Source organism: Haliotis cracherodii, unplaced genomic scaffold, assembly GCF_022045235.1.
Source record: "Haliotis cracherodii isolate W230 unplaced genomic scaffold, xgHalCrac1.p SCAF_1, whole genome shotgun sequence".
Taxonomy (NCBI): Eukaryota; Metazoa; Mollusca; class Gastropoda; order Lepetellida; family Haliotidae; genus Haliotis; species Haliotis cracherodii.
In genome coordinates this window covers 74,945,045-74,958,695 of record NW_027266264.1, presented here as the reverse complement: position 1 = coordinate 74,958,695, position 13,651 = coordinate 74,945,045, and the positions used below count along the sequence as shown (strand labels likewise).

Genomic DNA, 13,651 nt, shown 5'->3' with positions numbered 1-13,651 from the left:
ACATGGCTGGGGATGAAAATCTAATTGTTTAATAAGGGCCTCATCTTAACATACATACATGTGAGGTATTATATTGTTGCCATTAACTGCAATGCTGTAAATCTGTGCACCTCCTACAAAGGTAAGTGGACAATACTGTTATCAATACAACTTATACAATCCCTTTCCTCTATAAATGTTAAGTACATATGGTGCTTTGTTATACTTGGTTTGTGTATTTGCATGATAGGTGTATATATCAACAAAACACCCTCGTCTTCATGGCTCTGGTATGACCTACTACATTTGATACATGGCCTGGTGAACAGGTTTCAATTATCCCGGTACCTTAAATGATTTGAATCAACAGTGAAGAATAAACTGTGACATGTTAAAAAAGTGTAATCAAAATCATAATAACGTCAATAGATGAATTGATTTCTCACCGAAGTATTACAATTCCATTATACGTACCAATGAACTTTTACTTATATCGATTTTCTGAATACAACACTCAAAATCTTACACCTTACAGCTTATTTCATGTATTCCAGATAAACCAGGCTTATATTCCACCTTACTTTTGTTTTGAGCTCACCACCAACAACATAAGTAAAGTTGAAAATCTTAACAAAGAAACACCCTATTGGGACATCCTTTTTTTCAGGAGGGATGGAAACAAAGTTCTATTCCAGACTTAAAGGTTTGTCATATCACAATCTGTCGGCTTGTTGGAGGAAAGCCCAAACTGATGCATGTCGTAGACGTTTATCTCTTGGGTGAAACCCACAAGCATGAAAAAGGTGCTGACAAACCAAGTAATCAGGATCAGTCTAGAGTACGAACCCAGACAGCAGATCCTGGCACTGCTGAGGGACACAACTCTATGGACAATGGAGTAGAGACCACTTCTAGTTATTACTGTCATAGTATAATAAAGTCCAGATTGATAAAGTTCCCCACTAATGGTACTCACTCAATCACGATGTCGTACAAATCATATGAGAGAGTAGAAAGTATATAAAACTTCACGCAACAGATAAAACAGACTTGTTGAGCATCACCAGAGACACAGGTCCCGATGATGACTTAACTAAACAAAGTCACAAGAATTGAAGTAGTCATCAGGGACATCAAATATATCACATATTTCAATCACAGATTCACAACAGAATTCTTTTAAAAACTTTGTACAGATTTCAGTTGATTTTTTTATATAGAAACTTAATTTTTAACTGTTAAAGACATACACATTATTCACAAATGAAAAGGGTCAATATTCCACAAGATTGTTGTGTTTTATATAGATCCTGACTAAATGTATAACTATATTTGGTTTATTGACATCACTTATGCAAGCCCATCTAACAAAAGAAGCAGGCTTGACTATTGTATATACAGTTACAATTGTCTGGTGTAAGTATACAGCAATATACAGATTATCTCACATCCCAAACCACCACATTTAACCACTGGAGCCTTAGTTCATTACAGGGCAATCAGGATAACTGTGCACAATACAAAAGAGGCCATCATACAAATCAACACACAGAAATAATAACTTGTATGTTCACCTCGTAATGAGTCTGTGTCATGAGTGTTAATGTCAAATTAATACTTCAGTGTTTTGAAGATTTTATACAAAAGGTGCATAAGGTCATAGTTGGAGTGTCTAAATTAAAAAGTGAATTCTTTACTGACATACATGCATTTCCTCACATTACAATAACCATGAGTACTGTGCACTAATCAGCGGCTAAGACACAATATGTATATTTCTGAAACATCACCTGTCGCGTGGACAATGTGCATCTGTATAATTCCTTGTCATCATTTTCTAAGCATTTCATCAAAACTAACAGTCCAACAGGAAACACTTAACTGTATAACAAACTGTTCAGCACTACTAAGGGTCAATGCAAGTATTAACCTACCACTTCAAGACTATGGCTACTCATGAGAGGGATTATCTTAACATTACTGAGGTTGACTGACTTCAGTATAGATTTCAGGACATGTCCATGCCAGTGAAGTTTAGTCGTATACATGGGAATGGAGTGAGTATGGTTTTACGCCGCTTTTAGCAATATTCCAGCAATATCAGAACACCAGAAATGGGCTTCACACATTGTACCCATGAGGGGAATCGAACACCGGTCTTCGGCATGACGAGCGAATGCTTTAACCACTAGGCTACCCCAACGCCCACATGGGGATGGAGAGAATCAGGGAACTTCACAACCAAGCAGAGATTTACCTGTTGTTTGTGGCAACACAACTCTGCCTCCAAAAAAACAATGATACAAGGACATAGGTAGAAAACTTACAAAAATATGTAGTGAATAAAAAAATATGTATATAAGATACTGACTGAATTTACTGGCAGTTCACAAAAATGACTAAATTCTTCAAGCACCAGGATGAAATATGTGACATTTGTTTTATTGTAACATCAGATAAAGTCTGTAATGTAATAAAATGTCTGAATGACAAGTTGTGCGATTTAGTCTCCGTATGATTGACTTGTCATGAAATAGTCTGTGATGGCTCCACTGTCCTTGTAATAGTGTTCATGTATTACTGACTCGGTCATATTCCATGATGTTACGTCATCGACTCAGCCATATTCCATGATGTTATGTCATTGACTCAGCCATATTCCATGATGTTATGTCATTGACTCAGCCATATTCCATGATGTAATGTCATTGACTCAGCCATATTCCATGATGTAGTGAGATTGACTTTCATATTCTGTGATGTAGTGTGATTGCCTCAATCATATTCTGTGATGTAGTGTGATTGCCTCGGTCATATTCTGTCAGGCAGTGAGATTGCCTCGGTCATATTTCGTGATGTAGCATGATAGACTCAGGCATGGCCTACGATGGAGTTCATACATTATTGACTGAAACACATTCTCTGATGTAGAGTGTTACTGATTCAGACATATTCCGTCGTGAAGTGTGTGTCAATCTCCAGCACTTCCCTGAGTTTCTCCTGCAGGTCAGAATCATCACTGTCCGGTTGGTAGGGTTTAAATCCAGGGACATTAGCAGGAGGCACGTCGGAGGGGGAGTCGGGGCGGTTGTCAGCTGCGTTGTTGCCATGGAACTCTGCAACACACAACGTAAATCTATGTTAATCACAAAGTTTATCATTATATTATCACCACAGAATAACTCTAATGTAACAACACAAAGGCTTATGGTAGAGTTGTCAGGTACTATGAGTGTCAGTAGTGGGGTGTAGGGGATGTACTTGACTGTCCAGCTCATAAAATCCTCATTCATCACCTCTGAGACAAGCATGCAGTGCTGTTCTGGAATCCCCAACGGAAGACAGGTGCTAAGATCTATTCTGCCCCAGAATTCCAAAGAGGGCGCAAGCATGAGGTGTTCGGGACATATTCTGGCCTGGAATCCCCACAGGGAGATAAGCATCAGGTGTTGGGAGCATATTCTGCCCTGGAATCCCCAAAGAAGACAAGCATAGTTTGCCTGACCCCCACTCTGCCCATGAGTCCCCACTGTGTGTGATGAGCCTGGGCCCCACTCTGCCTGTGAGTCCCCTCTGTGTGTGATGTGCCTGGCCCCTACTCTGCCTGTGAGTCCCCACTGTGTGTGATGAGCCTGTGCCCCACTGCCCGTGAGTCCCCACTGAGTGTGATGTGCCTGGCCCCCACTCTGCCTGTGAGTCCCCACTGTGTGTGATGTGCCTGGCCCCCACTCTGCCCATGAGTCCCCACTGCGTGTGATGTGCCTGGCCCCCACTCTGCCCACGAGTCCCCACTGTGTGTGATGTGCCTGGCCCCTACTCTGCCTGTGAGTCCCCTCTGTGTGTGATGTGCCTGGCCCCCACTCTGCCCATGAGTCCCCACTGCGTGTGATGTGCCTGGCCCCCACTCTGCCCACGAGTCCCCACTGTGTGTGATGTGCCTGGCCCCCACTCTGCCCACGAGTCCCCACTGTGTGTGATGTGCCTGGCCCCCACTCTGCCCATGAGTCCCCACTGTGTGTGATGTGCCTGGCCCCCACTCTGCCCATGAGTCCCCACTGTGTGATGTGCCTGGCCCCCATTCTGCCTGTGAGTCCCCACTGTGTGTGATGTGCCTGGCCCCTACTCTGCCTGTGAGTCCCCACTGTGTGTGATGTGCCTGGCCCCCACTCTGCCTGTGAGTCCCCTCTGTGTGTGATGTGCCTGGCCCCTACTCTGCCTGTGAGTCCCCACTGTGTGTGATGTGCCTGGCCCCCACTCTGCCTGTGAGTCCCCACTGTGTGTGATGTGCCTGGCCCCTACTCTGCCTGTGAGTCCCCACTGTGTGTGATGTGCCTGGCCCCCACTCTGCCTGTGAGTCCCCACTGTGTGTGATGTGCCTGGCCCCCACTCTGCCTGTGAGTCCCCACTGTGTGTGATGTGCCTGGCCCCCACTCTGCCTGTGAGTCCCCACTGTGTGTGATGTGCCTGGCCCCTACTCTGCCTGTGAGTCCCCTCTGTGTGTGATGTGCCTGGCCCCTACTCTGCCTGTGAGTCCCCACTGTGTGTGATGTGCCTGGCCCCCACTCTGCCGGTGAGTCCCCACTGTGTGTGATGTGCCTGGCCCCTACTCTGCCTTTGAGTCCCCGCTGTGTGTGATGTGCCTGGCCCCCACTCTGCCGGTGAGTCCCCACTGTGTGTGATGTGCCTGGCCCCTACTCTGCCTGTGAGTCCCCACTGTGTGTGATGTGCCTGGCCCCCACTCTGCCTGTGAGTCCCCACTGTGTGTGATGTGCCTGGCCCCCACTCTGCCTGTGAGTCCCCACTGTGTGTGATGTGCCTGGCCCCCACTCTGCCGGTGAGTCCCCACTGTGTGTGATGTGCCTGGCCCCTACTCTGCCTGTGAGTCCCCACTGTGTGTGATGTGCCTGGCCCCCACTCTGCCTGTGAGTCCCCACTGTGTGTGATGTGCCTGGCCCCCACTCTGCCTGTGAGTCCCCACTGTGTGTGATGTGCCTGGCCCCCACTCTGCCTGTGAGTCCCCACTGTGTGTGATGTGCCTGGCCCCCACTCTGCCTGTGAGTCCCCACTGTGTGTGATGTGCCTGGCCCCTACTCTGCCTGTGAGTCCCCTCTGTGTGTGATGTGCCTGGCCCCTACTCTGCCTGTGAGTCCCCACTGTGTGTGATGTGCCTGGCCCCCACTCTGCCGGTGAGTCCCCACTGTGTGTGATGTGCCTGGCCCCTACTCTGCCTTTGAGTCCCCACTGTGTGTGATGTGCCTGGCCCCCACTCTGCCGGTGAGTCCCCACTGTGTGTGATGTGCCTGGCCCCTACTCTGCCTGTGAGTCCCCACTGTGTGTGATGTGCCTGGCCCCCACTCTGCCTGTGAGTCCCCACTGTGTGTGATGTGCCTGGCCCCCACTCTGCCTGTGAGTCCCCACTGTGTGTGATGTGCCTGGCCCCCACTCTGCCGGTGAGTCCCCACTGTGTGTGATGTGCCTGGCCCCTACTCTGCCTGTGAGTCCCCACTGTGTGTGATGTGCCTGGCCCCCACTCTGCCTGTGAGTCCCCACTGTGTGTGATGTGCCTGGCCCCCACTCTGCCTGTGAGTCCCCACTGTGTGTGATGTGCCTGGCCCCCACTCTGCCTGTGAGTCCCCACTGTGTGTGATGTGCCTGGCCCCTACTCTGCCTGTGAGTCCCCTCTGTGTGTGATGTGCCTGGCCCCTACTCTGCCTGTGAGTCCCCACTGTGTGTGATGTGCCTGGCCCCCACTCTGCCGGTGAGTCCCCACTGTGTGTGATGTGCCTGGCCCCCACTCTGCCTGTGAGTCCCCACTGTGTGTGATGTGCCTGGCCCCTACTCTGCCTTTGAGTCCCCACTGTGTGTGATGTGCCTGGGCCCTACTCTGCCTGTGAGTCCCCACTGTGTGTGATGTGCCTGGGCCCCACTCTGCCTGTGAGTCCCCACTGTGTGTGATGTGCCTGGCCCCCACTCTGCCTGTGAGTCCCCATTGTGTGTGATGTGCCTGGCCCCCACTCTGCCCATGAGTCCCCACTGTGTGTGATGTGCCTGGACCCCACTCTGCCTGTGAGTCCCCACTGTGTGTGATGTGCCTGGCCCCTACTCTGCCTGTGAGTCCCCACTGTGTGTGATGTGCCTGGCCCCTACTCTGCCTGTGAGTCCCCACTGTGTGTGATGTGCCTGGCCCCCACTCTGCCGGTGAGTCCCCACTGTGTGTGATGTGCCTGGGCCCTACTCTGCCTTTGAGTCCCCACTGTGTGTGATGTGCCTGGGCCCCACTCTGCCGGTGAGTCCCCACTGTGTGTGATGTGCCTGGCCCCCACTCTGCCTGTGAGTTCCCACTGTGTGTGATGTGCCTGGCCCCCACTCTGCCTGTGAGTTCCCACTGTGTGTGATGTGCCTGGCCCCCACTCTGCCTGTGAGTCCCCACTGTGTGTGATGTGCCTGGCCCCCACTCTGCCTGTGAGTCCCCACTGTGTGTGATGTGCCTGGGCCCCACTCTGCCTGTGAGTCCCCACTGTGTGTGATGTGCCTGGCCCCACTCTGCCCGTGAGTCCCCACTGTGTGTGATGTGCCTGGCCCCCACTCTGCCTGTGAGTTCCCACTGTGTGTGATGTGCCTGGCCCCCACTCTGCCTGTGAGTCCCCACTGTGTGTGATGTGCCTGGCCCCCACTCTGCCTGTGAGTTCCCACTGTGTGTGATGTGCCTGGCTCCCACTCTGCCTGTGAGTCCCCATTGTGTGTGATGTGCCTGGCCCCCACTCTGCCTGTGAGTTCCCACTGTGTGTGATGTGCCTGGCCCCACTCTGCCCGTGAGTCCCCACTGTGTGTGATGTGCCTGGGCCCCACTCTGCCTGTGAGTTCCCACTGTGTGTGATGTGCCTGGCTCCTACTCTGCCCGTGAGTCCCCACTGTGTGTGATGTGCCTGGCCCCCACTCTGCCTGTGAGTCCCCATTGTGTGTGATGTGCCTGGCCCCCACTCTGCCTGTGAGTTCCCACTGTGTGTGATGTGCCTGGCCCCACTCTGCCCGTGAGTCCCCACTGTGTGTGATGTGCCTGGGCCCCACTCTGCCTGTGAGTCCCCACTGTGTGTGATGTGCCTGGCCCCCACTCTGCCCGTGAGTCCCCACTGTGTGTGATGTGCCTGGGCCCCACTCTGCCCGTGAGTCCCCACTGTGTGTGATGTGCCTGGGCCCCACTCTGCCTGTGAGTCCCCACTGTGTGTGAGAGACTGACCTGAGTTGGGGAGCACCTCCTCCCACTTGTACTGCTGGATGTCCACCTCTTGCTTGACCCATGCATTCCTCTCCACATCCTTGATGGTGGCCCGACACACAGGGTCGCGGTGCAGCATCCATGTCACCAAGAACATCAGAGCTGGAGTCACAGAAAACAACGGCTACCTTACTGGTTTGTGTGCAATAATAGACACAAGCACAAAAGCCCTAGTCATGTATTCTTCTTCTGCCCAGCTACTAACAAATCTAATTAAAATCAGATCTTAGTTCTTGCTACCGCTAAACAAAGATCTGAGGTCATCCCATTATGGTTCACATCAGACTGACCTTTCGCGAATTTTGACCGACCAATAGAATGACTGACCTGAAGTCGACATAAGCCAATCAGAAGGCAGCTTTCTTGTGCTTTACAGCACCAGTTTCAAAACTTATTTTGACAAATTCTCAATTAAAAATTTGAAAACGGAACAAATGAACATTCTTGAATAGCTAATAGATGGCCTAGATTGTATGGATTCAGTCGTAAAGCCCATAACTGTCGTTGGAATACCCCTTGTTAAATCTTTCGAGGTTGCATGATCAGAAATCACATTCTGGCTGTCACCTTAATGATCTGGTAAGCGACGATCTGACTGTTCAGATAAAAGGTTGTTCTGACATGACCCGTAATGCAATGTCCTAAGATCTTTGTTCAGTAGCAAGAACTTAGATCTGATTTTAATGAGCTACTAACAATCCATGCTAACAGACCTAAAGGTTTACCAAACTGTAGACTGGTGTGGTTTTTTCTCGTTTTATTTTCTACAGAACTACCTTTGGGGAAGTCATATACCCCACATCTAAGACAAAACAGTCCCTAATTCTTCAGCAATGATTCCCACCAGAAGACAGGATTAAAACAACAGTGTTGTGTACAATGATAGAAAGGAATGGATGTTAGTGTAGGTGAACGTCAGTGTTAAACTATTCTCATACATAAAACATCAGTATTGTTAGATTGTTGCAGTTTGTAAGTTTGTATTACTCTATCTGAAGTAACTACTGAAGTAAGTACTGAAGCATCATGAGCAAACAGGTAGACCTGGCTAGTGTCAGCGACATGCTATAATCCAGATGTCATATCTGGGCCCACTTGCACAAAGCAATCTTAGCACTACGACAATTGTAAGCCTATGTTAAAGTATGGGAGTTACAATCATCTGAGCGCTAAGATCGCTTTTTGCAAGTGGGCCTAGATATGACATCTGGATTATAGCAAAAGCAAAACATCTTGATGTATTCTATTTGGTACTTACATCTGGAAACACCAAAGGGTGGTTTAAGTTTACTCTGTATTGTTTCTTCCACATCAAAGAAAGGATTCTCTCCAAACACCAGTGTGTAGAGAGTCACTCCCATAGACCACATCTCAAGTTCTGGGCCACGGTATCTGAAGTAATAACACATGAGTGTAAAGGAGCAAGAAGCTGCCTGTAGTAGTACATCTTCCCGAGGAAAGGGAGTTAACTAACTATAAGAGTCTAGTTGCCACCCAACCCGAGCTAGGCTGGAACTATGGAGTTATTTTTTGGCTGGACTAATGAGTCTATGCACAGTCCAATTAAAATCACGTAACAAAATCGACATCCGGTTCATCAATTGTCGTGCAAATTTACAGGATTTACATAGCATGTGTCCCGCCAACTCGGAATCCCTGACATTTAATCAGTCAGGTGAGAGATTGTAACCACCCAATCCCCATTGTAGTCAGCTCTTACTGACTGGCTTTTCGCTGTTTAATGTTGCTCTTAGCAATATTCCAGATATATGATGGCCGTCTGTAAATAATCAAGTCAGGACCAGATAATCCAGTGATTGACAACATGAGCATCGACCTACGCCACTGGGATATGATGACATGTATCAACCAAGTCACCAAGCCAGACCACCCAATCCCGTTAGTCGCCTCTTACTACGAGCATGGGTTGCTGAAAACCTATTGTAACAAGGATCTCACAGAGACGTATAGGGAACTGAGGAGGTATTGTCCTAGAATCACCACAGGGTGATTCATACAGAATCTAGTACACTACACTGCCAGAAAACATACACCATCTAAACGTGGAATCAGGATGCACAAGTACACACTTCAAATCCTACACATGACACATGTGAAATCTGGATGCACATGTACACACTTCAAATCCTACACATGACACATGTGAAATCTGGATGCACATGTACACACTTCAAATCCTACACATGACACATGTGAAATCTGGATGCACAAGTACACACTTCAAATCCTACACATGACATGTGAAATCTGGATGCACATGTACACACTTCAAATCCTACACATGACACATGTGAAATCTGGATGCACATGTACACACTTCAAATCCTGCACATGACACATGTGAAATCTGGATGCACAAGTACACACTTCAAATCCTACACATGACACATGTGAAATCTGGATGCACATGTACACACTTCAAATCCTACACATGACACATGTGAAATCTGGATGCACATGTACACACTTCAAATCCTACACATGACACATGTGAAATCTGGATGCACATGTACACACTTCAAATCCTACACATGACACATGTGAAATCTGGATGCACATGTACACACTTCAAATCCTACACATGACACATGTGAAATCTGGTTGCACATGTACACACTTCAAATCCTACACATGACATGTGAAATCTGGATGCACAAGTACACACTTCAAATCCTACACATGACACATGTGAAATCTGGTTGCACAAGTACACACTTCAAATCCTACACATGACACATGTGAAATCTGGTTGCACAAGTACACACTTCAAATCCTACACATGACACATGTGAAATCTGGTTGCACAAGTACACACTTCAAATCCTACACAACATAGCGCATGCTGCAGTACTCACTTATTTCCCAGCAACACCTCAGGACTGCAGTACTCCAGGGTTCCACAAAATGTACCAAACAGTTTTTCGCCTCTCATGTAGGTGGCAGCACCGAAGTCTATCAGCTTGATCCGAAACCTCTCATCCACAATGATGTTCTCATCCTTAATGTCACGGTGTACAATATTCTTGCTGTGGAGATACGAAACACCAGCAACCATCTGCAGAGGACAAAAGGTAAGGTATAAGTAGGACAAAAGGTAAGGTATAAGTAGGACAAATGGTAAGGAATAAGTAGGACAAATGGTAAGGTACAAGGCAGGACAAATGGTAAGGTACAAGGTAGGACAAATGGTAAGGGATAAATAGGACAAATGGTAAGGCATAAGTAGGACAAATGGTAAGGTACAAGGCACGACAAATGGTAAGGGACAAGGCAGGACAAATGGTAAGGTACAAGGCAGGACAAATGGTAAGGGATAAATAGGACAAATGGTAAGGCATAAGTAGGACAAATGGTAAGGTACAAGGCACGACAAATGGTAAGGTATGCGGCAGGACAAATGGTAAGGTACAAGGCAGGACAAATGGTAAGGGATAAATAGGACAAATGGTAAGGGATAAATAGGACAAATGGTAAGGGATAAATAGAACAAATGATAAGGGATAAGTTGGACAAATGGTAAAAGATAAGTTGGCCAAATGGTAAAGGATAAGTAGGACAAATGGTGAGGGATAAATAGGACAAATGGTAAGGGATAAATAGGACAAATGGTAAGGCATAAGTAGGACAAATGGTAAGGTACAAGGCACGACAAATGGTAAGGTATGCGGCAGGACAAATGGTAAGGTACAAGGCAGGACAAATGGTAAGGGATAAATAGGACAAATGGTAAGGGATAAATAGGACAAATGGTAAGGGATAAATAGGACAAATGGTAAGGCATAAGTAGGACAAATGGTAAGGTACAAGGCACGACAAATGGTAAGGTATGCGGCAGGACAAATGGTAAGGTACAAGGCAGGACAAATGGTAAGGGATAAATAGGACAAATGGTAAGGGATAAATAGGACAAATGGTAAGGGATAAATAGGACAAACGGTAAGGGATAAATAGGACAAATGGTAAGGCATAAGTAGGACAAATGGTAAGGTACAAGGCACGACAAATGGTAAGGTATGCGGCAGGACAAATGGTAAGGTACAAGGCAGGACAAATGGTAAGGGATAAATAGGACAAATGGTAAGGGATAAATAGGACAAATGGTAAGGGATAAATAGGACAAATGGTAAGGCATAAGTAGGACAAATGGTAAGGGATAAGTAGGACAAATGGTAAGGGATAAATAGGACAAATGGTAAGGGATAAATAGGACAAATGGTAAGGCATAAGTAGGACAAATGGTAAGGTACAAGGCACGACAAATGGTAAGGTATGCGGCAGGACAAATGGTAAGGTACAAGGCAGGACAAATGGTAAGGGATAAATAGGACAAATGGTAAGGGATAAATAGGACAAATGGTAAGGGATAAATAGGACAAATGGTAAGGGATAAATAGAACAAATGATAAGGGATAAGTTGGACAAATGGTAAAAGATAAGTTGGCCAAATGGTAAAGGATAAGTAGGACAAATGGTGAGGGATAAATAGGACAAATGGTAAGGTACAAGTAGGTAAATAGTACGGTCTCAGGTAAAACAAGTCAATCATTGTTCCGACCATGTTTCTCTTACTTCAAGAACCTGGTTGTGGTCACTATTGGGTTGAATTTACATCATCACTTTCTCAAGTCTCATTGACATGTTCATGTCATTGTCAAGTCTAAACCAATGTTGGGTGAGTGAGTGAATGTTGTTTACATAACACAGTAATATTCAGAATCAAAACTCACTTGTCTGAAGATGAAGCTGGCCAGGGACTCATCCATCGTGGGGTTGCGATCAATAAACTCAAACAGATCCATCCCACTGCCATGCTTCTCCATGACCATCTGCACGAACTCCTCGTTCTGGAACACGTCTATCACCTGGAGATCAAAGAACAGTTCCACACTTACAAAGTCTGTTCCATATATTGTTCTCAACTCTTCAAGGACTGCAGTGAGACTTACAGCAACCCAATAAGTATCTCTTGTGCATGTAGTAGCAATAGTAAATTCCAGTTCTATCCTAGTTGTGGGGGATATATTCATCATTGTATTGTGGCAATGACTATCACACAATTGCAAGAACATTTACAAGGAAATGACAGTACACACTTTTCATATCTGTACACCTTCCCATGCCTGTTACACTGTCAAGCAGGTACTCTACATTTAAGGGGCTGATCAAATATGTTTTGACATTGTTATTTTATTGTACATAATAAACAACCTGTTATGTGTTGCTGTTATTCTTCTTGTCCTAAAGATAATACTACATTCAGTGTTTGTACAAAAATAGTACATCAAACAGGTACAACTTCACAAGAGATACAGACACATCCAGTTTGTTTGTTTGTTTGTTTATTTAACGCCACACTCAGCAATATTAAAGAAGGTGGCCTGTAAATAATCGAGTCTGGACCAGACAATCCAGTGATCCAAACTGTGAGCAACAATCCATGTTGGTGGCTACTATGACACGCAATCAAACATGTCCCTAAGCCTGAACAGCTGATCCAATTAGTCGCCTCCTACGACCAGCATAGGCTGCTGAGGACCGACTCTAACCCAGAATCCCCACCAGGGTGACATATCCAGTACCCAGTACTAATGTTCTAGGTGTACACAGAGGCCTCTCACATTGACAATGTTGGGGTGGTTCAACTTGAGCAGCAGGCTGACCTCCATCGGTATACGTCCATGTGCATCATCAAACACCCAGCAGTCCTTCAACACTTTCCCTCTCCGGATAAACTTGACCACCACCTGGGACAACAACGTAGAGCATGGACATATCACAAGAATACAGATATAACTGTAAATCATGAATCATACTCTAGCAACCCTATTATGGCATCTTGCTCACACCACAATCTCATGCTTTCCCCACACTCTTACCACCACCCTATCTCGGTCTCACCGACCTACACCCGTCATCCCTCCCTCAACATGACCCATCTCTCACCCTAACAATCCCCTCACACCTAATACACAACCACCCTATCTTGGTCTCACCGACCTACACCCGTCATCCCTCCCTCAACACGACCCATCTCCCACCCTAACAATCACTCACACCTAATACACCTCCACCCTATCTTGGTCTCACCGACCTACACCCGTCATCCCTCCCTCAACACAACCCATCTCCCACCCTAACAATCACTCACACCTAATACACCTCCACCCTATCTTGGTCTCACCAACCTACACCCGTCATCCCTCCCTCAACATGACCCATCTCTCACCCTAACAATCCCCTCACACCTAATACACCTCCACCCTATCATGGTCTCACCAACCTACACCCGTCCTCCCTCCCTCAACACCTCTTGTCTCCCTCCCTCAACACCTCTTGTCTCCCACCCTAACAATCCCCTCACACCTAATACACCAC

General features: G+C 46.9%; 1 protein-coding gene across 2 annotated transcripts in view; it reads right to left on the bottom strand.

The window, feature by feature from the left end:
• Window positions 1-528: 528 nt before the first annotated feature.
• The window catches only part of LOC139473793 (PAS domain-containing serine/threonine-protein kinase-like), a 50,538-nt gene continuing 37,415 nt past the window's right edge, over window positions 529-13,651 (bottom strand). For both annotated transcript variants that reach the window (XM_071256584.1, XM_071256661.1), the window contains 6 exons: window positions 12,895-13,020; window positions 12,004-12,138; window positions 10,132-10,331; window positions 8,514-8,647; window positions 7,217-7,357; window positions 529-3,095 (listed from right to left, as the gene is read on the bottom strand). In XM_071256584.1, the coding sequence (XP_071112685.1) occupies window positions 2,923-3,095; window positions 7,217-7,357; window positions 8,514-8,647; window positions 10,132-10,331; window positions 12,004-12,138; window positions 12,895-13,020 (909 nt within the window). In that variant the 3' untranslated portion in view covers window positions 529-2,922. The remainder of the gene's footprint in view (window positions 3,096-7,216; window positions 7,358-8,513; window positions 8,648-10,131; window positions 10,332-12,003; window positions 12,139-12,894; window positions 13,021-13,651) is intronic.